At 42.1% G+C, this 26234-nt stretch overlaps 1 protein-coding gene across 1 annotated transcript in view; it reads left to right on the forward strand.

Moving 5' to 3' along the window:
* pgbd5 (piggyBac transposable element derived 5) overlaps nucleotides 1-26234 on the forward strand; it is a 41895-nt gene that overhangs the window by 8131 nt on the left and 7530 nt on the right. Inside the window, exons 2-6 of the mRNA XM_055890077.1 lie at nucleotides 6719-7149; nucleotides 14507-14641; nucleotides 15656-15836; nucleotides 23470-23667; nucleotides 25429-25534. Coding sequence (XP_055746052.1) covers nucleotides 6719-7149; nucleotides 14507-14641; nucleotides 15656-15836; nucleotides 23470-23667; nucleotides 25429-25534 — 1051 coding nt within the window. The remainder of the gene's footprint in view (nucleotides 1-6718; nucleotides 7150-14506; nucleotides 14642-15655; nucleotides 15837-23469; nucleotides 23668-25428; nucleotides 25535-26234) is intronic.

Raw genomic sequence — 26234 nt, forward strand, 5'->3', positions numbered from 1 at the left:
GCAGTAGATTGCAACTCCTCCCCCTTTGGCAGTTCTATCTTGACGGAAAATGTTATAATTGGGTATGGAAATCTCAGAATTTTTGGTGGCCTTCCTAAACCAGGATTCAGACATGGCAAGGACATCAGGGTTGGCAGAGTGTGCTAAAGCATGGAGTAAAACAAACTTAGGGAGGAGGCTTCTGATGTTGACATGCATGAAACCAAGGCTTTTTCGATCACAGAAGTCAACAAATGAGGGTGCCTGGGGACATGCAGGGCCTGGGTTTACCTCCACATCACCCGAGGAACAGAGGAGGAGTAGGATGAGGGTGTGGCTAAAGGCTATCAAAACTGGTCGCCTAGAGCGTTGGAGACAAAGAATAAAAGGAGCAGGCACCGGGTGATGATAAGAGATTGTATCTCTGGACATGCTGGTTATAATGGGCGAGGTCAACGCATGTGTGGGAGGTGGGACAAAGGAGGTGTCAGACGTATGAAGAGTGGAACTAGGGGCTCCATTATAAACTAAAACAATGATAACTAACCTGAACAACAGTATACAAGGCATATTGACATTTGAGAGAGACATACAGCGAGGCATAAAGTAATCGCAGGTATTGATTGGGAGAGCTAGCTAAGACAACAGGTGAGACAGCAACAGCTAATCAGTTAACAGCTAACACAACAGCAGCAGGTAAAATGGCGATGACTAGGCAGAGAGGGTCGGAATAACTACACCCAGAGCCTGAGTTCGTGGCTGGGGCCGACAGATAAAAAAATAATAAACAGAATGGAGTACACTGAATTAATGGACAGTCCAGCAGGCATCAGCTATGTAGCCAAGTGATCATAGGGTCCAGGGGGCAGCAGTAGATGGAACAGGGAAGCCGCGGAGTAGTTGCCACTACGCTAACACGCGGGCGACACGCCGTTTAAAGTTAGTAGCCCGGGGCTAGTAGGAGCGTCTACTCCGACGGAGGCCGGTTGAAGGCACAGCAGATGGAGTATTCGTCGGCAGACCAGTCGTGGTGGTGCGGCGGGGCGCCGTGTCGACAGAGGATCTAAGCCAGATGGCGAAAGAGGTATTGTAGAATTTAGTTTGCTAGCCGGGAGATGCGCCTGGCTCACGGCTAACTGGTGCTAGCTTCGTGGCAGGGGCGTTAGCCACTAGCTAGCTGTGAAGATCAGAAGTGGTGGTCCAGGGATTACGGCAGGATTACGGCGTTGTAGTGGAGAGATAGTCCAATACTGGTAGATTGGCGAGTATTATCCAGGCTAAAAAACAGGGCTGGTATCTGTGCAGAAGGTAAAAGCCGCTAGCAGTGGCTAACAATGACTAAATAGCTTGTAGCTAATTAGCTTCTGGTGGTTCTTGAATGTGTTCTAAAATTACAAATAATAGCGATTCCGTATCACATTGGGTGAGGCAGGTTACCGGAAGGTATAATCAAATTAAAATGGAAAAGAGTGAAAATAAAATTTAAATATATACAAAAAAGAAGAAAAATACATAAGTACACAAGAGGACGAACAAAAACACGTCTTCACTGCTACGCCATCTTGGATCATCAAATGATCAAGGAAGACACGTTTCGGTTGATTGCGTTCAGTTGTGGATTGGACTAGGTACTTCCCTATAAGTTATTTTAGACTTTTGACACAAATGGTAGTGCTGGCAGGTATATTGAATGAGCAGTAAAAGCTTGACTGCATCAAACCCATTAGTAGATGAGCAAATAGGCAGGACACAGGGCTGGTGTGGCCAGGAAAGATGAACATGAGGTGGTTCTGTGGTAAGATTAACTCAACTGAAGGTTTGGATGCAGCAAGCGGGGGCTCACTGAGGACAAGGATATCCAGTGCAAGGTTCAACTAGAGAAACAAAATGTGGAGCTTGTGGTGTGGGTTTGACTTTGCTGACAGAGTAAATATGGGAACATTACTCCTACATACATAAATATAACCTTTGAAAAATGTCTGCATGATGTCTGCAAAATGTCTGCAAAATGAGAGATGGAGTCTGTATGATTGATATTTAGTCCATTGTGAAAATCACACAGCTATTACAGGGATAGGGAGTACTTAGTAAGCATGTCCATGGGTCTGAAATGTCATCCTATTGGTTTACATCATTATCCTAGTAAAATCCCTGCGGTGATGCGTATGCACATTAGGACCCCCCCCCCCCATGAATTACAGTATATTTTAATACAGTATAATGTATAACAATATATTATGTCAAATGTTTATGATAGAAAGGCTTTGGATTCAATCCAGCTCCATTTGACTTTGTTGAATGTGACACACGTTATCTACAATATGTTCCTATTATAAACACTGTACCGCAGTATTTTCAGTCATTTCAGACCGATTAATGTCAAAAAGGTGCAAGTCTGTTTCCGTGCCTGAAAGACTGACATTTGATTTCAAAACCTACATAATCTGAATACCAACCCCCTGCATTTAGTGTGTACATTACTGTAGCTGTAGAATCAGTGTCTTCCCACTTTGCACAGATGTCAATTCAACTTCTATTCCATTGGTTCAACGTAATTTGGTTGAAAGGATGTGGAAACAATGTTGATTCAACCAGTGTGTGCCCGGTGGGTTACTTTTGTGGTAAACGCAGCCAACACAGTAATCTTTTCAATCTGAATGATTAATCAATCCTAATAAAAATGTATCTCTTACAGACTATGTACCATTATATGTTTTTTGTGGAACTCTTCCATGTGGTTGTTGCCTAACAGAACTTAGAACCTAACTTACACCCTAGTTTAAATATGAGCTATAAAGGCAGGATTATGGGAGAGTAGTATATGCAGTGGTTAGTGAATGCTTTTGAGGCTCCTCTTACTGATGTCTTCAGTAGCAGAAGACTTCTTAAAATCCTTAATCCTATGCTATCAGTTAATGGTGTGGGATAGAAATAATTTATCAGCATGTGCTGAAAATGTGGGAAAACTCTTCTCAGAATGGAATTCTAAATCAAGGGAATAAAACAATTCTATTCCATAAAAAATATTTATTATGCATAGTATTTTTGATATGACTTTTGTTTACTGTATTGCTTTTGTGGAAACCTGTATGAATCTGTCTTTGGAAATCCCTGTATCTAAGGCAGTCATGCTGTATTGCTGTCAAGTTTGAAAGTCTACTGGATTAAATTAGTGGTTTTTGAAACAATTTCTGCAGTGTGAGACACCCTTTGGCCTGAAGCCTACTTAGATGTATCTCTCAGGCTGGGTTTGAGGAATTGGTGAGCTACAATAGTTACAAACCATACAGGACTAAGTGCCTAAAAGTAACAACTTGTAGCACGGTCAACCTGTCCTGTACATTCAGTGCAAGAGCAGTAATGTAAAAATCTACTGTATTTCTTCAGCAAACTAAACTAGTTAATTTTGGTCCCTTTAAGACCCAACATTTTCCTTATCTCTTAGGGGCATTAGAGAGGACATGAGAATCTTCCTTTTAGCTAAATAGCTTTTAAAAATGGTCTAACCCAAACAGTCTTCCTTTTGTGGTTAATTGGGCCTGAATTTAGACTGCTGTTTAGAGACATTTTCTCACTCCAGTAAATGTGCTTGCTACAAGTGTGCCAAGAAAAATAGGTCTGACTCTCTCTCACACGAATAACAGCTGATCATTTTATTACACCTTATTGATCATCAGCTTTTAATTGAAAGAGAGTCACGCCTGTCTATTCTCTATTAATTAGCTCTAAATGCTAGAGTTCACTGTCTGGAAGACTAAGTCAGTCTTAAGGGAGGACCGCCTTACCTTAATCTTACACATTGCCAAATTAGTTAATAGGGATAGGGGGCGACATTTTCACTTTTGGATGAATTGGTGCAGAAATGAAACGGCCTCGTACTCTGTCCTAGATCATATGATATGCATATTATTATTACTATTGTATAGAAAACACTCTGATGTTTCTAAAACTGTTTGAATTATATCTGTGAGTAAAACAGAACTCATATGGCAGGCAAACTTCCGAACAGGAAGTGAAAATTCTGAAATGGGTCACTGTGAAAGGCATCGCCTATTCAAATGCCTTATATTTATGGATCTGTATGCACTTCATACGCCTTCCACTAGATGTCAACAGGCAGTAGAACGTGGAATGTAGCGTCTAGCCTGATGTGGGACCGAATGAGAGCCTTTGGAGTGACAGGTCAGGCATATTCTTGGCCATGCACACTGGGAATGTCATGTCCTTGTCTGCAATGCGTTATATAGACATGAAGAAATGCTCCGTCTGGGACGTTATTGGATATATATGAGAAAAACATCCTGAAGATTGATTCTCAACTGAGTTTGACCAGTTTATTCGATTTGTAATATCACTTTTTGAAGTTTTCGTTCATTAGCGTAAAGTTCTATGGACACGTTGTAACAGTCCTGACCTGTTTTATGTTGTTTTTATGTGTTTATGGTCAGGGCGTTAGTTTTGGGTGGGCAGTCTATGTTATTTGTTTCTATGTTGGTTTTGGTTTGCCTGGTATGGCTCTTGATTAGAGGCAGGTGGTTTGCGTTTTCCTCTAATCAAGAGTCATATTTAGGTAGGGCATTCTCACTGTTTGTTTGTGGGTGATTGTCTCCTGTGATGTCTTTCGTCGTTGTCGATGTGTTTTCACTTACGGGACTGTTTGGCTGTTCGTGTGTTTCGATGTAACGTTCCTGTCCGTGAGTTTACGTTTGTGATGTAAGTTTATGTTCAGGTTCCGTTCTACGTCGTTTTGTTATTTTGTAAGTTTGTTATAGTGTTTGTGTTCGTGTTGCCATCATCATCAGTTTTTTCATTGTTATAAAATAAAAGATGGCTTATTTCCCTGAAACCGCATTTTGGTCTGAAGATCCTTCTCTCCTCACCTCTTCCGAGGATGAGGAAAGCGACAGCCTTAACACACGTGAACTACACATGCTAGCCAAAGTTGCTAATTCGACAGAAGTAATGGACATTATAAAACAAAAAAAAAGATTTATTGTGGAACTGCATTCTGATGAAAGATCATCAAAGGTAAGGGAATATTTATGATGTAATTTCGTATTTCTGTTGACTCCAACATGGCGGAGAATGGCTGAGCGCTGTCAGATTATTGCATGCTGTGCTTTTTACTAAAGTTATTTTTTTAAATCTAACACAGCGGTTGCATTAAGAACCAGTGTATCTTTAATTATATGTTAAACATGTATCTTTCATCAAAGTTTATGATGAGTATTTCTGTATTTCACGTGGCTATCTGTAATTACTTTCGCTATTTTGGAGCCATTTCTGAACATGGCACCAATGTAAAACCACGATTTGTGGCTATAAATATGCACATAATCGAACAAAACATAAATGTATTGTATAACATGATGTCATATGACTGTCATCTGATGAAGTTGTTCAAAGGTTAGTGATTCATTTTATCTCTATTTGTGGGTTTTGTGAAAGCTATCTTTGCTGTGAAAAAATGGCTGTGTTTTTTTGGATATGGTGGTGAGCTAACATAAATATATGTTGTGTTTTCGCTGTAAAACATTTAAAAAATTGGACATGTTGGCTGGATTCACAAGATGTTTATCTTTCATTTGCTGTATTGGACTTGTGATCTCATTAAATTATTATTATATTATATTAAATGAGAAGGCAAGATTTTCATTCACCAAGTTGGCCTTGACTTGATTAACATGAATGGAAACTAGTATGTCAATGTCGATGAGTGGGCTTGACCTAAACAAGGTTATAGCTGTCGGCTTGCATAAGCAGGAATTAATTGTGTTTCATCTGACATGTTCGAGACAAGACAATGGCTGTTTTCATCCAAGATAGTGTTGTAACATATTATATTAATGAACCATTTCTTCAAGCCCAAAAAGCTGTATTCTTGTTTCGATGACATTATGGTTACTGTCATGTTGAATAGAAGTTGATTGCAGCCCGAGGGTTGACAGTGACCTACAATCCAAATCACAAAGACTGGAAAGAAATGTTGGTTCATATGCAGGCCTATGCGTTTTGCCTTTTTTTTTATTTTTTAAATTTTTATCCCATTTTCTCCCCAATTTTTCGTGGTATCCAATCGCTAGTAATTACTACCTTGTCTCATCGCTACAACTCCCGTACGGGCTCGGGAGAGACGAAGGTCGAAAGCCATGCGTCCTCCGAAGCACAACCCAACCAGCCGTACTGCTTCTTAACACAGCGCGCCTCCAACCCGGAAGCCAGCCGCACCAATGTGTCGGAGGAAACACCGTGTACCCGGCCCCCTTGGTTGGCGCGCACTGCGCCCGGCACGCCACAGGAGTCGCTGGAGCGCGATGAGACAAGGATATCCCTACCGGCCAAACCCTCCCTACCCCGGACGACGCTATGCCAATTGTGCGTCGCCCCACGGACCTCCCGGTCGCGGCCGGCTGCGACAGAGCCTGGGCGCGAACCCAGAGACTCTGGTGGCGCAGTTAGCACTGCGATGCAGTGCCCTAGACCACTGCGCCACCCGGGAGGCCTTGCGTTTTGCTTTTTTAGAGTACAAAATAACTCTATGCACAAAAGAGCTCCATACTGTCAAAGTACTGTAACTTTAAAAAAAATCATAGTCCTTTAAAAGTAAGACTCAATTTACAAGTAATGTGTGATTGATGCTGTCAAATGAAAATAACAATCTGAGGCAGGTTTTGAAATGGGCGAGTGATGCTTTGACTGCAGCTCCATCATCTGTCTGTCTCTCTCTCCCTGTCACCAGGCCCTATCCAGAGAATGCCAGCCACAGCCACTTGCATGGACTTCTTCCAGCTCTTTGTGCCCGACAACGCCATCCAGAACATGGTGACGCAGACCAACATGTATGCCAAGAAGTACCAGGAGCGCTTCGGCAGCGACGAGGGCTGGCGGAATGTGACGGCGGCTGAGATGAAGGCCTTCCTGGGCTTCGTGACTTCCACCAGCGTTCACCGCTGTGAGTCAGTGCTCAGTATCTGGAGCAGCGGCTTCTTCAGCAATCGCAGCATTGCACTCAAGATGAGCCAGGCACGCTTCGAGAAGATCCTCAAGTACTTCCATATCGTGGCCTTCCGCTCCAGCCACGGCAGCCATGGCCTCTACAAGATCCAGCCCTTCCTGGACTCACTGCAGCAGTCGTTCGGCTGCAGCACCTTCCGCCCCTCTCAGACTCAGGTATGGCGCTGGGCTGCGGTGGTGTGAACTGTTTAGTACAGATGACTAGGGGTTGGAACCAAAAATATTTATTTTCCCCAATTTCTTTTGATCTGTTACACTGTTACGACCAGCGGAATAATGTTCTGAACCGGTCGAACCAAAAAAAGGTATGATTTATATAGTTCCTTTTTTAACCTGTGAAATACACCATTTTTTACAGTTAGCTCATTGATTTACTTCACTAATCAGTGTGGATAGAGGAGGCAAGCTAGTTGTTTACATGTGTGATGGGCAGACAAGTGTAGCCTATAGCGCAAGATGTGACTGAAATGTTGCGGGTGGGGAGAGCGCAAGAGTGGGTTGAGGAGGAGGCTTGAAGCGCTGGGCATCTTGTTATGACATGCATTATCTGAATTAGGACCACCGAATTATACCTAGGAGGAGCGGCTTCTAGGGAGCAACTTTGAATGTCCTTTGAGCTAGCTAGCTAACAAGCTGGAGCTAGCTAGCTAAATAGCTTGTGTGTGCAGAGGGGCACAATAATTAAAAACACATCTTACTTTTTGTAGTTAAAAAATTCAACGTGAAATGTCACAACTAGGCCTATAGTATCTTTAACTAGCATTGAAAATTAATCCATTGTTCTCAAGCTAATTAATCTCTCCCTATCTTCTGAATTACACTTGTAACGTCAGTACAGTAGGGGAGGGGCATGTAGCCTAAATATGCACATACACTAGCAAAGATTTTCAGCATTCAGGCAGACACTGGAATATTTTTCCGAGTGACAGAGAGAGGGCTTTGCATAGGTGTTTTGTTGGTGTTTTTTTGTGGGACTAGAAAAAAATGCCTGGAACATAAAATGTTATTAAGCAGTTCTCATGCTTTAAAAATAATGGTTCTGTTCCAGAACAGTATGAATCACTTTCGTTCCCGATTCTGTTCCTTGAAAAAGGTTTGTTATTTTCCAGTTTTCAGTTCTGTTCCCTGAACCGGTTGCAACACCTGCAGATGACAGTTACATTATATAGAGTTAAATTAACCATTTTAGATCATAACATAACTTTTAGATCACTTTTTAGATGATACACATCAGTTATTGTATATTACAGTTCAGTATCCTGCACTGTAAATATTTACAACACAAACAGACACAGGATATTACAGCTTGGTGTACCCAGCTCTGGGTTCATTTAGAACAGACTCAAAATACAGCACAGTGTTCTTCAGATAGGTAGGTTGTCTTTTGGACAAACATTCCTGGAACAATAGTACATTGTGTCCATGTTTGTCCTAGTTTAGAACAGACTCACAGTTAAATATTCAGCTCCCAAAGCATTGTTCTGTGAAGAGTAAACTTGTTTTCTGTCTAATTAAACTCTATTCAAATGTTAATCTCACATCTGGCAGCAGCTGAATAATGTGTATTTGGGTTGTCTAATCAAGAGGGATTGGTTCAGATTAAGTTCAAAACAAGCCAATGCACACTGAATATCCTTGCTGCATTTTGAATTGATTGACATGAGCCAATTTGCAACCTCCCATGAAGATTCCACCATCTCTTTCAGAACCGTGGCAATGTGAACTTTTCTGAAAGGAGGACAACCTGTCTGTGTTTCTGTGCCAGGAAGATGTGGGCTGGGAGGAAGAAGTGGGCTGGGAGGAAGAAGTGGGCTGGGAGGAAGAAGTGGGCTGGGAGGAAGAAGTGGGCTGGGAGGAAGAAGTGGGCTGGGAGGAAGAAGTGGGCTGGGAGGAAGAAGTGGGCTGGGAGGAAGAAGTGGGCTGGGAGGAAGAAGTGGGCTGGGAGGAAGAAGTGGGCTGGGAGGAAGAAGTGGGCTGGGAGGAAGAAGTGGGCTGTGAGGAAGAAGTGGGCTGGGAGGAAGATGTGGGCTGTGAGGAAGAAGTGGGCTGGGAGGAAGAAGTGGGCTGGGAGGAAGAAGTGGGCTGGGAGGAAGAAGTGGGCTGGGAGGAAGAAGTGGGCTGGGAGGAAGAAGTGGGCTGGGAGGAAGAAGTGGGCTGGGAGGAAGAAGTGGGCTGGGAGGAAGAAGTGGGCTGGGAGGAAGAAGTGGGCTGTGAGGAAGAAGTGGGCTGTGAGGAAGAAGTGGGCTGTGAGGAAGAAGTGGGCTGGGAGGAAGATGTGGGCTGTGAGGAAGATGTGGGCTGGGAGGAAGATGTGGGCTGGGAGGAAGATGTGGGCTGGGAGGAAGATGTGGGCTGGGAGGAAGATGTGGGCTGGGAGGAAGATGTGGGCTGGGAGGAAGAAGTGGGCTGGGAGGATACGAAGTTGAAATGTTGTTGACCTCACAGAAATAATTACATGTGATTGCCACTGTGTCAGGCCATGGCAGGGATTTCTCATACCTGTCCTCCGTTCTACTTCAGTTTTAAGTTACTTTTTTGACACAGACATCCCAATATAACAACCAATATGACAATCAAATTAACAACCAATATAAATCACGGGGTGGCAGGTAGCCTAGTGGTTAGAGCGATGGGCCAGTAACCGAAAGGGATCTGGATTGAATCCCCGAGCTGACAAGGTAAAAAAAATCAGTCGTTCTGCCGCTGAGCAAGGCAATTAACCCACTGTTCCCCGTGCGCCGAAGACGTGGATGTCGATAATGTGTATTAATATGAGCAGCGACGTGAGAGGGAGATGTTGGTAAGAACAAGGGACAACTAAAAAAAAATAAGAATAAAACACACTTAAAGACCTCCAGTAATCGCCTTTACTGGATTTGAGCCTGGTGCTATTTTCTCTCATTTTCCATGGACGTTTGTTTTCATTACTTGCTACAACATAGTTGACAATTCTCTACAAGAACATCATAATTTTTACTGATGGTTGAGTATCAGCTGCTGAAGGTGTGTGAGAAAATTCCAACAAAGAGTTGTTAGAAAAACAGCATCAACTCTCAACGGCAGACAAACTGCGCCTCGATGTCCACTCTGCAGATGAGGCACTTCTTATTGGTCTAATATACCACAGCTGTCAGCCAACCAGCATTCTGGGCTCGAACCACCCAGTTTATAACTGGAAATCTACACTACATGGTCAAAAGTAGGTGGACGAACTGACTTATTGAAAAGATGGCAACCTATGACGGTGCCACACTGAAAGTCACTGAGCTCTTCAGTAGGGCCATTCTACTGCCAATTTTTGTCTATGGAGATTGCATTTCTGTGTGCTCAATTTTTAAATTCGGAAGACACATTTCAGTTGAATGCATTGTTGTACAACTGACTTTCCCAATATGACAACCAATATAACATTTTAGAAAAGAAATAAGAAGGAATGAAAATGCCCAATCAAATTTAATAAATTGTATAACACTTGTTAGGGCTGTGATACCAGTATCGCAATATTTTTTTCCATGCCAAAATTAAAACACGAAGCAGATCAAACTCTGTGGTCCTTTTTAAAGCTCAACTAAGAGCAATAAACAACTTCTCTGATAGAAAACGCTTCCATTCCGCCACAAGCATTAGTGAGGTTGGGCACCGATGTTGGGCGATTAGAAGTTGAAGTCGGCGTTCTAATTCATCCCGAAGGTGTTCGACGGGATTTAGGTCAGAGCTCTGTCCAGTCAAGTTCTTCCACACCGATTTCGACAAACAATTTCTGTATGGACCTCGCTTTGTGCATGGGGCATTGTCATGCTGACTGTTACCACAAAGTTGGAAGCACAGAATGGTCTAGAATGTCGTTGTATGCTGTAACGTTAAGATTTCCCTTCACTGGAACTAAAGGGCCTATCCTGAACCATGAAAAACAGCCCCAGACCATTATTTCTCCTCCACCAAAAATTACAGTTTTTAGGCTTGTGTACAGCTGCTCGGCCATGGAAACCTATTTCATGAAGCTCCTGACGAACAGTTCTTGTGCTGACGTTGCATCCAGGGGCCGTTTGGAACTCGGTAATGAGTGTTGCAACCCAAGGACAGATGATTTTTACGCTCCACTCGCTTTAGTACTCTGTGGTCCTGTTCTGTGAGCTTGTGTGGCCTTCCACTTTGCGACTGAGCCATGGTTGCTCCTAGACGTTTCCACTTCACAATAACAGCACTTACAGTTGACCGAGGCAGCTCTAGCAGGGCAGAAATTTGACGAACTGACTTGTTGGAGAGGTGGCATCCTATGACAGTGACACGTTGAAAGCCAGTAAGCTCTTTAGTAAGGCCATTCTACTGCCAATGTTTGTCTATGGCGATTGCATGGCTGTGTGCTCCATTGTATACACCTGTCCGCAACAGGTGTGGCTGAAATAGCCCAATCGACTAATTTTTTTAATTATTTTTTTTATTTCACCTTTATTTAACCAGGTAGGCTAGTTGAGAACAAGTTCTCATTTGCAACTGCGACCTGGCCAAGATAAAGCATAGCAGTGTGAACAGACAACAACACAGAGTTACACATGGAGTAAACAATAAACAAGTCAATAACATGGTAGAAAAAAAGAGAATCTATATACAATGTAGATACAAAGAGAATCTATATACAATAATTTGAAGCAGTGTCCATACCTTTGTGTATATAGAGTGTATCTTAGATTCATACTATTTTGTGGAAGTAATACTGGCTTTGTTCCTATGGTGTCCCATGGGGGACAAACGTCAATAACTGCCACATTGAACCACATCCCCAAGACTGATATCTAGTTTTTAATTCGCTCTTTAAAAACCTGCTGTATGTAAAATATGCTATAGCTTGGAAAATAAATACATGTAACTCTGGATGACAGCATAATGATGTTTGTTTCCAACATTAGGGCAGTTTTCCTAAAGAAGTCAAATCTGCTTCGTGTTTTGTATCCTTGCCTCGATACTAACGAGTATCGCGATACTGGTATCGTCCCGGCCCCAACACTTGTATCTGAGAATAACTCTTGGATGAGCCCAATGTGTCAGCCAAGAAGTAGTGTATTCTCAGCTATATACACAGTGTACAGGAGGCTGACAGATTTCCTCCTCGTGCTCCCTGGTGATCAGGCATTGTGCGTTGCATGTAAATTCCCTGTCAGACATGAAGGATCAAAGCAGGGCACTGCTACCTCCCGAAGCTGACAGGAGAGGAGTTCTGAGAGGGCATTTCCCTTCCCCTCTGCTCTACTTCACTCCCAGGAGTTTAAATGGAAATGAGGCAGACTCACACAGTCAGAGCTGAGGGATAGGGAATGCACCTTCACACCACAGCCTCTGGCCTAGAGGTCAGGGCCCCCAAGGCTGGAGTATGGACACAGCACAGCACTGATGACAGCCTCAGTATCTCAGCTCAGATAAGGGTGTTTCTCTCTCTCTCTCTCTCTCTCTCTCTCTGGTTTTCTTGTTTTCTCTCTCTCTCTCTGTGTGTGTACAATCCAACAGGCACTGTACAAAACCTTTTTATCATTTGTCAATGCAAATACTTTCACCCAGACATTCTTTCTTATTATCTACACTTACTGCCCAGTACCATCTAGTCCAGTAGCTGTAAAGGTATGATGTAAAACATACCCTCCATAGCTCCACAGTGGGATGTGCTGCTAACATGTCTTTGATTGGGCTGCCTCTGCCAGGGGCTCTGATCAGCACAGACTAGGGGTGGATGTCCTGTCTGAATAATGAATGCATTTTCTCTGGCTGTGGTGAAGAGAAATTGTCTACCCAAAATGTTCCATGTACTGTTTTTGCTGTCTGTGAAGCCTACCTTCTTCAGCTTCTGCCTTTTACAGATTTACAGTAGGATCTTAATTTGAGCCAGTTTGCTACAGCAGAAAATGAATAATGCAGCAACAGGAAATGTTATTTAGTATGTGTATTATAATTGATGGACATTTTTGTAGGGGTTGTTCAAATTTTTGTAAGGTAAAAATCTAGTCTGAAATTTCAAAGTGGAAACTACAAACTTCAGAAGTCTTTTTAAACCTCATTCACAACACGTTTTACATTTCCTGCATCGCAGGAAAGTTCTCCTGCAAAAGGGTGATCAAATTAAGGTCCTACATCTGTATAATAAGCATAACAAAAGCCTTTATAGAAATGTGTTAAATCAAGTTTTTTAAATGAAAGGAACGGTGCATGTCAAAGCAGATTAGTGCCTTCCAGTGCATCTCTGGCATAGCAGGGGTTCTTTGGAAAATAAATAAAAATTGCTGAGCTTTGTGGCATTAACAATTCTGCTTAGCTAGCTGTAAAAAAAATAATATTCTCTCATTAATGTAGACAACACAAACAACTCTGTTTAGAGATCCAGCAAATTAAGAAGGTCTGGCAAATAGGTGTACCTTTTTTTGTTTCCATCGCTATCTTGTCAGACACTGTGTATTTCCCTCAGGTAATGGTTGTCAAACTGCCACTGATCTTAGCTAATGCAGTAGCTGTCAGCAAGAGACAGAGAGAAGACTGATAGAAGGAATCTGTATCATGGCCTCCACTGAGATGAAGTCATTGGGGTTGATAAATGGGTTTGATAGACATTCAGCCCCCACAGGCCAAAGACCAATAGAGCTTAACAGATGATTGTAATTTACCAGTAGAGCACTTAGTAGAAGGTTATGAAGGACAGGTCTATAGCCAGGCAGCAGGGAAAAGTCAGACAACACACATTTAAACAGAATGTGTTCACCTGTCACTGACTTCACCCATGCAGGAATAACTGTGAATTCTTTTTAAAATCCTTTTGTGAATCATTTTCTGGATTTTCAGGAGACCTGTGGATAGCTATGAACAGTTGCTGTTTGTTTCCAACTGAATAATTAATGTCTCAAACTCCTCTTGTCAACATTGTCTCTATCTTTTTTACCTCTTTGACTCCCTGTAAAGAAGCCAGGTGTTTCTGTTGTATCATCACAACAAATCGATAGGGGTGAAAATCAACCTGGAACAACCTCATCACACCTTATCTACAGTGCTCAATCTGATACACACACTCACTTCTGTTGCAGGTCTGAAATCCCTGCTCCCTAATGAGTTCTGGCTCTCCTGCAGACCGAGCAGATATTCTAGGTACTTCTTCTCAGTCAGGTGGTGTGTCTGTGTGGCTCCCCAGTAGTAGGAGGTGTGAGTTAATTAACAGAGAGGTAGCAGGCAGTGCATATACAGTATTGGTTTGCCTGTTCTGCTCTGGGCTAAACAAACACCACCTGTGCCTCGTTGTGTCTCCTTGGTCCCGTTGGGAAATCACTGTGGCAACGCATGCCTGGGTCCTCCATCCACTTTGATATCCTACATTTTGTGATAAGATGCTACCTAGCCTTAGTCTGTAGTCCACACACATGCATCTTATACAGTACAATCAGTCAGAAACCGCTGCCATGGTGCCATCCCTGGTTATATACCTGGTCTTGGCTGAATGGACGCCTTTGAATATGAACTGTATATTCCCACTGTTCCATAGGTGCTCCATGAGCCTCTGATTGATGAGGACCCGGCGTTCATCACCACCTGTACAGAGAGAGAGCTGAGGAAGAGGAGGAAGCGGAAGTTCAGTCTGTGGGTCCGCCAATGCACATCCACTGGCTTCATCTGTCAGGTACAGTGTGTGTGTACATGTATCATGTTATGTTTGTGTAAATGAGACAAAGAGAGATGGTGAGAGCAGTGGAGAAAAAATTAGGGGAGGGACTGTACTGTAACCTCTTGGATTTATACTCTTATATCCGGGAGCTAGTGCTTTGCCAACTTTGTGACAAAGACTGTGCACCTTCAATTACCCCCTGTGCAACCTCACCGGGAATTACACAAGACTGCCTGCCATTCGTCTAGACTCTAGAATACGACAGGACTAGTGTAATCAGACTAGTGTAACCCTTCCCACTCACTCAGACAGCTGAGAGATCCAGGCAAACTGTGTGATTGGATGACTGATATGGGACCATCCAGTGCCTCAATCAGTCTCCAGACCCAATGTTCTGTTGTTTTTTCCCAGGAGTTAGGCTTTTACAAGCCGATCGGTTTCTTTTGGCTCTGAAATGCCTTCTTTTATGGCAGAAATGTGCCATAGGGAGAAGAGAAGAAAAAAAGTGAAAAGTTATAGAGTGAATCAATGGGATTCCGTTAGTGCAATGCCCAGTCACTGCTTGGAAAATAAAGTGCCAGTCCACTTAGTATAATTGCTCTCTGCTCTTGGTGGGTGTATAACCAAATGACTGCTTCCCCAAGCCTCAAACAGACCCAGGAAGGCATGAGAATTAATGGATATGCACGCCCGTCCCAGTTGGTGGGAAGAAGAATTCATCTATTATGCATTTTCTTACGTAATTTGCAAAACAACAGGGTTCATATTGTAAATGATAAATTACATTGTGTGATGATAACTAGCCTGTCAATCAATTTGTCTGATCAGAGTAATATTTACATGTAAATTGTAATCAATGGAGCTAAGCCAGGCCAGTGATTCAGATTGTAGGAGCCACATCAAGGTCGCTAATTGGAACACTTGGTACGATAGCTGCTACACAGATCATTCCTGAGGTAATGTATGTATTGATTTCTATATGTCAATGTATGACATTATCGTGGCTTTGACTGTCTATCTCTCTTCCAGATCTATGTGCATCTAAAGGAGGGCCGGGGTCCTGATGGGTTGGCCACCCTGAAGAACAAGCCTCAGCTCCACAGTATGGTGGCCAAACAGCTGTGTCAGAACCTCTCAGGCCGCAACAGCATCATCTTCACCGGACCCAGCATCACCAGCCTCAACCTGTACCAGGAGTTTGAGAAACAGGGTATATGTTAATCTCAGTCTGTCTGTCTTTCTTTCCCTCTCTCTGTCTCTTTCTCTCCCCATCAATTTCTTTCTCTCTATCCTTTCTCTCTATTAAAAACAAAAAACTGTTTAAATGGGGAGGAGGCATTTGTCTGAAGCTTAAAAAGAAAAGATATTCAGGAGCGCCACAATGCTTATTCCACCCATGCTCTACCAAGGTTTTCCAGCACACAGCTTTGATCTACTACAGTTGCTATGTTGGTATTGTACTTCAAACTATGTGTAGGCAGGTTGCTTAGTATTCAAACCTTCTCAAACAGCCTAATCCATACTCTTAGAGGAGGTGCTTTCACAACAATGTGATTTTTACCTCATACAAGGTAAAGTATTGGATTTTTCACACACCACAGTAAGACATCCCATTACACTACCTGTTTTGTGATTAAAAAAAAAATAATAATTAAATTAAATCAAGCTTTGCTTTTATTAGGGATGCACGATATATCGGTAAACATATCGGAATTGGCCGATATTAGCTAAAAATGCCAATATCGGTATCGGCCCAATGTCTAGTTTAATGCCGATGTTAAAAAGCGATGTCAAAGCTGCCATGCATACCTATATAACGTACGTACATGACGTGATGACACCAGGTAAAATTTCGCGCTACACTTGCAACACAGCATCCCTAACCTAGCCCACAATGCTCTGTGGATCGAGCAGTCAAACAAGTCGAGCAGTCATTTGAAGAGTAAAAAAAATTCAGCGAGACAACTCAAAGGTGAAATCTATTAAAGACAAGAAAATGGTATTCATTGCCCTTGACAATCAAACGCTCTCTGTCGTGGGTGATGTTGGCTTTCGCCGACTGATCGAGCACCGGTACACACTTCCAAGTGCGCTCTTTTTCAGATGTTGAGTTAGTAATAGTAATAGCGCCACTGCTATTAGCTTCACGACATACATACTATGGAACGCCGTTTGGGTCTTTGCGTGTCAAAAAAGATACAGTAGCACTGTCAAAGCTGTACAAAACAAGTCTGCAAACACCAGCCACGAACGATGTGTTTACAATACCGCGTTGGTAATAAAGCATAATTTGTTCGGCCGCAACTTCTGGGGTAGCTAGCTTTAGCTTAAAACCTAGCTAGCACCAATACAACCAGCCTGAAAACAATGACCAGTAGAAACTGCAGTCATTTTCATTATTCTTAGCAATGATTTAGGAATCCTTGTGAGTAAGTATTAGCTAGTTTTCCACTTGTTGTTCGCCTATTGAAATTGAACTTCACTTCATGAAAATAAATAGCTAGCCAGCTACTTAACCCTGTTGCCCAAAGCTAACGTTATAAGCAGCCAGCTAGCTTCATCTGGCTAGTGAGGCTCGACCGGACCGGGTTATGTGTGGTGAAGCTAGCCACAATAAGGATTAGGCACAATAGTGGATTTTGCGGTTTGCCTTCAAAATAAAAGTATGTCATTGACAGTGATGCAAATGAATACAAATAGTAGAATTATGACATACTTTTATTTTGAAGGCTAACCTTAAAGTCCACTATTGTGGCTAATCCTTATTGTAGCTAGCTTCACATAGATGGGTCCGACCACCATTAAATAAGAACTGCCTTATAAATTAGGGTTATTTTAGATTGCTACATAGCTAGCTAACTATAGCTACTGAAACAGATTGTCGTTTTGCAATTTTTTTGGGAAGAACATTGTTTGCATCCATGAGCTAGCTAGCTTTTTTTTAATGACCAGCACTGTAGGTACGCGAGACAACTTACCAGCATCATAGCATACGTATCGATGAATCGTTGTGACATATGAAATACAAGTGATTGTGTAATAATTACTACATTTTATATTTCTTTTGTCAAATTCAGATCCTGGTTTGTCAACAAGCTTATTTGACACGTCAAATAACACTATTTGACGTGTCAAATAAGCTTGTTGACAAACCAGCGTCTTTTTTGGCACGCAAAGACCCAAACGGCGTTCCATAGAAATCCTGGTTGAGAATGAAACGACTGAAGAAATGAACAATGAAACAGCACAGCAAGTAAGTCAAAGAAATGGGTTTTGATTATGTTTTACTGGTAATGGGGACATACATAAATGCCAACAAAATATTTTTTGTGTGTGTGCCCCTTTTATTTATCTAGGCAAGTCGGTTAAGAACAAATTCTTATTTACAATGACGGCCAAACCCGGACGACGCTGGGCCAATTGTGCACCGCCCTATGGGACTCCCAATCACTGCCGGATGTGATGGAGGCTGGATTCGAACCAGGGACTGTAGTGATGCAGTGCCTTAGACAGCTGCGTCCAAAAAATAAATATCGGTATCGTTTTTTTTGGCAAGGAAAATATCAAATATCAGTATCAGCAAAAAATGTCATATCGGTGCATCACTACCTTTTATACTTACAAGACCATCAGACTTGATTGAGTAATGTGGTGCATTATATAATAACATAATTTTTTGGTCAGTATGCTGCCTAACATAACAACAGTAGCTCAGATAGATAGAGGCTGTCTGCATTCCTTATTTCTGTAACTGTTAGCTTACCTGTTCAATATTGACATAAGCTCAGAACAACTTGTGTTTCAAACATGGGCCTGTTCAATCAATTGCTTTGCTGATCAATGGACAGTTCATTACTTTTGTCAAAATAATATGTAGCTTAAAGTTATGTTTGTACTTGTATTTATTTTTGTAATAAAGATGGTGATGCAACAATAATACACATTTACAATACGCCTATATCTAAAAATACATACAGCCAAATTTTATATATATAATTTTAATAGCAGGACACCATAAAGTCCTTTGTCCATCTGAAGAGAGTATGAATTAGGCTGTTTGAATCCTAAGTACTCTGCCTACACATACTGTAGTTTGAAGTACAATACCAACATAGTTACTGTAGTAGGTCAAAGCTGTGTGTTGGTAAACCTTGGTAGAGCATGGGTGGATTAGGCATTGTTGTGCTCATGTGAATTTCCAGCTTCAGACCAATGCTTACCTCTCACTTAAAAGTTTATTTTTTTGGTTTTAATTTCCATGTTTTTTACACCGGAAGGTGATTATTCAACAACTTTATAACACAAAAGTAAACAATAATGACAAATGGCAACATAAGTAATGTAGTTGTTAGTATTTATTTAATATTGACAGTTGATTTTCTGGAGGGAAGTGAAAAACCAGAAACCCATTTAAGTAAATATGTAGTAAACTGGATTTTATTCCCTTATCTCTCTTAAAACAGTTGAGCAAGCTCCTGGAAAATACACAAATAATCAACATATACCAATTAACTATTTACATGAAAATGTACCTTTTTTAAAAGTTTATTGAAGAAAGCCTAGTACAACATTACCTGTAAACAAAAGTGAGTTATCACTAAATATAAAATGTACAACCAAATGTACATTCATCAGATATAGTCAACTATGTAAATACAATTCAGGGATGGCCACAATTGCTCTTGACAAGCTACAGGTTTATGCAGGTTTTTTTGTTCAAGCCTAGTTCTACCACACCTGATTTTGGTCTTTGTGAACAGCTAAGGTCTTGATGAACAGCTGAGTAGTAGAATCGGGTGTGGTACTAGGCTTGAAAAAATAAAAACATGCATAACCCTGTGGATCTTCAAGAGCAATTTTGGTAACTCCTGATACAACTACTGCTGTGAAACACCTGTAAAATAAAAGTACAAAACACTCTTAAGAAAAATTATATACATATTTACATATCTGACATTGGATAGGTGCTATAAATCCTTTAGCTACAAATGTTCTCAGTAATTCTGTACACAGCTGTCCAACTCCAGTAAAATACCATACATTCCCACATTTATAAAGTGTAGTAGAAATATGAAAACAGATGGGAATACTCACAAATTTGGAACAGAACATAGATTTTAAGTATTGTCCGAAGTACCATGTGTACTGAGTCCATTAGAATTTTTTGAAGTCGTTTATCAGCTTTACATGGGCCAGCTTGCATTTCTCCTTGACAGGCGCATGCCCACAATCCACCACTCTGCCATAAAGCACTGTGTCTTTGGGCAGTACCGTTGTGTAATGTGCATTTCAGAGATGAGGGCAACGACCTCTTCCTTTAGAGTCTGAGAGTAGGTCTCCTCCGTTCTAGCAAAACGCACGCAGTAGTACACACCACCACACTCACTGACACTTGCCTGCCACTCCACGAACCCAAAGGCTCTTTTAAGAGCCACTTAATAAATGAAAGTGTGTGTGTGTATGGCGGGAGGGGGCTGTCAAAACTATAAACAAATGAATGGTCCAAATGTATCCTCCGGGAGGCAAACCCACACTCTTCAGATCTATAGACAGATAATTAAATATTACACGACAAATCCTGTTCTTAAAAAATTTAGTTAGACAGACCATTTTAAATGGAGTCTGGAAGCGTCGGTTCCAAAATGATTTGGTTTATACATTCTATACTGAGTAAATGTTTGTTTCTCACAATTGGTAAAAATACAATAGTCTAAAACAGTTGATTTTCTGAAAACCGACTCATGTAATAATGTAGCTAAGTTAGCAAGCATGTCATTTTATTTTGAATGCGCAACAATGGCGCACAATTTAAGCAAGCAGAGAGGGGGTTCGATTAATCTGGCCCAGGGTACACCGGGCTATGAAAGTGGGGAGGGACGGAAGATAAAACATTTTAATCAAAAGTAATCAATTTTGCATGTGAACACAGAATCCTACTCATTACTACACGTGCTTACCTACTACACGTGCTTAATTTGAGCCGACTGTCGGAAAGAGCGGGGCACCTGGCTCACGCCCAGGAGGCAGCCCGGTTCCAAATCGAATGCAATCAACATTTTGCCTATGCAAAACATGCCTACAATGGCTCCCGGGCGAGATTAATCGAACCCCCTCAATGATTCTAAAGTTGTTTTACCTGGGTGCACCGTGTGCAGCACCCTAACTACTTTACTTGTGGATGGCGGCTTCAGATTTTCTGGGAACACACTGAAAAGTAACTCGACACCATTTTAATCAGTCAGTACAAATGTTGATTATAATAATGACAAGAAAGCAGGAAAGGGAGCGTATGCCGGACCTGGTAAATTGTCTGATGTTAGCGTGCATTTGCTTACTTGTAGTGCACAACTGAACTGAGACATGTGCATTTGGGGTTCAACCATTGACTATATGCGGTTCATAACTACACTGAACAAAAATATAAACGCATCATGCAACAATTTATTAGATTTTACAGAGTTACAGTTCAAGAAATCAGTCAATTGAAATAAATTAATTAGGCCCGAATCTATGGATTTCACATGACTGGGAACATTGATATGTTGGTCACAGATATCTTAAGGTAGGAGGATGGATCAGAAAAGTAGTCAGTATCTGGTGTGACCACCATTTGCCTCATGCAGTGCAACACATCTCCTTCGCATAGATTTGATCAGGCTGTTGATTGTGGAATGTTGTCCCACTCCTCTTCAGTGGCTGTAGTTGCTGGATAATGACAGGAACTGAACACGTCGATCCAGAGCATCCCAAACATGCTCAATGGGTGACATGTCTGGTGAGTATGCAGGCCCTGGAAGAACTGGGACATTTTGAGCTTCCAGGAATTGTGTACAGATCCTTGCGACATGGGGTCGTGCATTATCATGCTGAAACATGAGGTGATGGCAGTGGATGAATGGCATGACAACGGGCCTCAGGAGCTTGTCATGGTATTTCTGTGCATTCAAATTGACATCGATAAAATGCAATTTGTTCGTTGTCCGTAACTTATGCCTGTCCATACTATAACCCCACAGCCACCATGGGGCACTCTGTTCACAACGTTGACATCAGCAAACCGCTCACCCACAAGACGCCGTAGACGCTGTCTGCCTTCTGCCCGGTACAGTTAAAACTGGGATTCTTCTGTTAAGAGCACACTTCTCCATCGTCCCAGTGGCCATCGAAGGTGAGGATTTTCCCACTGAATTGGGTTACAACGCCAAACTTCAGTAGGTCAAGACCCTGGTGAGGACGACGAGCACACAGATGAGCTTCCCTGAGATGGTTTCTGACAGATTGTGCAGAAATTCTTCGGTTCTGCAAACCCACAGTTTCATCAGCTGTCTGGATGGCTGGTCTCAAACGATCCTGCAGGTAAAGAAACCGGATGTGGAGGTCCTAGGCTGGCGTGTTTACACACGGTCTGTTGTTGTGAGGACCTCCTGCCAAATTCTCGAAAATGATGTTGGAGGTGGCTTATGGTAGAGAAATTAATATTATCTGGCAACAGCTCTGGTGGACATTCCTGCAGTCAGCATCCCAATTGCACGCTCCCTCAAAACTTGAGACAATTGTGGCGTTGTGTGACAAAACTGCACATTTTTAGTCGCCTTTTATTGTCCCCAGCACAAGGTGCACCTGTGTAACGATCATGTTGTTTAATCAACTTCTTGATATGCCACACCTGTCAGGTGGATGGATTATCTTGGCAACGGAGAAATGCTGCTAACAGGGATGTAAACAAACTTGTGCATGAAATTTGAGAGACAAAGCTTTTTGTGCGTATGGTAAAAATGTAGATCTTTTATTTCAGCTCATGAAACATGGGATCAACACTTTACATGTTGCCGTCATATTTTTGTTCAGTTTAGCATATTGTTTCTTAATAAAGCAATTTGTTTTCTCGGCTATGGTTTTTGTTGTGGTCTTGGTTGTTCTTCGTCAAGGAAATGTAGTGTAGCTAACTGCAGTGTTTGTCTTCGCTGAAATCTGGCTATCTTATCTTACCATAGCTTGGTCTATGGCGTATTCTACCTAGCTAGTTTTTCAATCCCCCTTGTAAGGCAGCTAGCTAGCAGGGTGATGGTTTTCCAAAGTTTGTACTGTAATCTCCTTTCTCATCACCCCCTGTTCATCCCCTGCTGTTTTTAATTACCGTACATGTCCTCCTGCTACTGTAGTAATGAAAAAGAAGACCGTCAATTGAAGTTAACCCTGAGAACCAACATGTGAATTGTTTATTTTGCTGCTTCCATGCCTAGCACCCACTAGGCTGCACAACCAGACATAGAGTAAACTGTAAAGATGACGTACAGTAAATTTTCCCAAGGTTTATTTTAGAAACCTAGACCACCAGTTCATCCTACTGTTTTAATTAACAAAGTGAACAGCCTGGTGAGAGGGGAAGTGATGCCACAGTAAACCAGCCCCGTAGCCCTGCAGCAGCTGACAGAGATATTAATCATGTTCAGCTCCAGCTCAATTAAAAACGCCATTGTCTTTCTTTTACCCCATGCCGAGTAAGAGGTAGTGTGAGAGCGAGTCTGTCCTCTTGGTGTCCTCCTCTAGGCTTTATCCTCTGATCTCAATCTGAACACATACTGGCCACCTGCAATCTGTGCCATCTATCATTACTGCAGGTGGTGGGAGAGGATGGGCTTTAAGAAAGCAGGGGAAATAGTCAGCTAACATGTACAGATTATACAGTGTGGTGGTTCGTTCAAATATAAAGTGCCTCCGACATTTTAAAGTAAGGAATTATGTCATCTCCATGCATTACATTTATATCTGTAACGTTCTGTATGTTGCACCATCCTGAACGTGTCCCAGATGTCTAAAGGTGAGTGTTTGTCCTCTGCCAGAGATCTACTGCTGTGGGCTGCTGAGCACCAGAAAGAGTGACTGCACCGGCCTGCCCCAGTCCATGCTGGTGAACCCTGAGAGCCCCCAGCAGAGAGGCCAGTCCTGCAGCATGATGAGAGGTAACACCTCCCTCATCAGCTGGTACAACAAGGGACACTTCCGCTTCCTTACCAACGCCTACTCACCCACCAAGAAAGGTAAGGAGACCTGCTTTGGGACTGATGTGATATTACCCATGTTTTCATACATTTTCATTCAGAACATGCATTCAGGGGGATGTTTAAATGGTATTCAATCATGGGCATAGATTTTAGAGTGAACATCCTTAAATTTTAAAGCAAAACGTTTCTCTTTATTTTGATCATGTCGGCCTACTGTGTCAATATAATGCTCTGAAATGGAGCATCATTATGAAGCTCTTTAGGGCTGACTGATACAGTATGAGTCACCACCCACCATTGACATGATGTGGATTTAACAGACCACAGTAACTCCTAGTTGTTAATGCACTCTTAATCTACCCTGTAGACTGAGAAACCCTGATGTAGCACCTCATCACTCTGTCTCTCCCTGTATGAGTGATGTTCAGAGATAATGGAAATGGGAGAAAATCCCTGTTGCGAGGCATGTGAAAGGCTCTCACCCCACACATTTAATCCCATTTGTAAAATAAATTTGGTGGGAAAATGCATTAAATCTGGATAGATAAACAGCAAGGATCCAGAGTAGATGAGTGGAATTGAGGGTTTGGATTCTGTTCATGGCTGTGTTAAAAGAAGTGCTGAATGTTTCAAGTGTTTGGGAGGATTTTTCTTGTTGAATACAATCTGAATTAATCCTATAGAAGAGCAGTGATCACCAACCTGGCGATCGACTGGTCGTGCTGTTGGTGGTAGGTGCACTTGATTTAGCAGCCCTAATGCCAGGAAGGCAAAGTATTCCCATTTTGAACCATTTCATGTGTCTGAAGGTAGAACTCCGCCTACACGACAGGCTCAGAGAGCAAATCAAGTGCACCTATAGGCCTACGGCTGGCCAATCAGATAGCTCAGATCACCACGTCTGCACAGTTTCCTCGATCCATAGACTAAAACATATTTGAAATTTTTATTCACAAAGTTGAGAATTCTATACTTTTAAAACCACGACTAGAGAGAGACTCAACGAATACAGCAAAGAACTGCTGTTTTTATGAGTAAGTTCATGTTTGACAGTGCTGAATAACAACTTAATCAACACTTTGTTCAACACTTTTATAAGCATTAAAATGCACGGTCTCCCTTCTTCCACTCACGCTACAACCAGCACCGCAGCTGCAATGAATGAGCGTTTCTTTTTCAATTTGCCCTCCTGTAACTTTCCAATTTCCATTCAACATTACACTGTAGGACCTGAGTGAAATCTAGCGTAATTAGCATTAGATAGCTGAGGATCATTTTAATGGAAGCGAGTCAGCGACAGAGTTTCAGTCAAGAAAAACATATCAACGACCTGCTAATGGCTCAATGTGATCCAGGCGACTACTAGACTCGTTCCCTCGCAGCTCCCTCCATAGTTACACTGTAACTCCTCATGTTCATCTATTTTTCATGTGGTACACCCATGATCTGTTTTAGGTATTAGGTTGATACTTTTTACAAGGCGTTTATTCTAGCTACACTAGTAAGCGTGCAGTCATATTTTGCTTGTTAGAGAGCAAGGTATTTTCCGCAGAAGATATTGGTTATTTTGAAGCTATTGTGAGAAACCATAATTATTAGACTTTGAGGCATTCAGTCTAGTTATTTACAGCATCACAACTGCACTCTTTATCCAGTTTACTTTACTGTTATGTGCAAGATGATATGCCACATTTTTGTATTATAATTTGGCACGGAGTTGCAATCTGAAAATATGATTACATAATACTTTAAAAAAAACTCCCATTAGTCCTGCTTGAGTCATGTGTTGGGTTCTAGGGGTGATCATCAAAAGGAAAAGTGGTGAGATTCCCTGTCCGCTAGCTGTGGAGGCCTTCGCTGCACACCTCAGTTACATCTGCAAGTATGACGACAAGTACAGCAAGTGAGTGAATACTGGATGTATTGCAATCAGTTGTCATCCTGGGAGAAATGTGTTAGCCTATATGAATGTTCATCATAGGACAGGGGTGGCCAACTCTCCTCCTGAGAAGCTACCCTCCTGCAGGCTTTTGCTCCAACCCTAGCTAGCACACCTGATTCTACTAGCTGCTAACGAGGACATTGATTAGCTGAATCAGCTGTGTTACAATGAGGTTGGAGCTAAAGCAAGCATACCCAGTAGTTCTCCATGAGGGGATTCCACCCCTGGATTTTTGTAGGTCAAGTGTATTGAAATGTAAGATTTGCATATGGCAAACTGTTCTGTTGTTCCTACAGCTTTGTGTGGCTTATTTCAAAGTATTTCAGGCTGCATTGGGACACGACAGTGGTTTCAGCTCTAAGCTCTCACCCTACTGTGCTGGTAAACAGAGTCAGCCTGACTCCCCCTGTGGTGGGCCCATGCTGGGTGCTCACACACTCCCCGCCATGCAAGTCAGACTCAAGTGAATCCTTCATTAATAATTCAGTCACAGCCAGACATTAATTGAGGAGGATCCCTCTATAGCATTCCTTATCAGCCTCAAGCCAGAGATGGCGTTCCGGGTTTTCTTTTTGGAGTGCGGAGTCGGATTAGACCGTACAACACCTGGAGAAGGAATTACATTGATGTGATATAGCAATCTTCTGAGATGCACAACGTG

Source organism: Salvelinus fontinalis, chromosome 30, assembly GCF_029448725.1.
Source record: "Salvelinus fontinalis isolate EN_2023a chromosome 30, ASM2944872v1, whole genome shotgun sequence".
In the NCBI taxonomy this organism is placed as follows: domain Eukaryota; kingdom Metazoa; phylum Chordata; class Actinopteri; order Salmoniformes; family Salmonidae; genus Salvelinus; species Salvelinus fontinalis.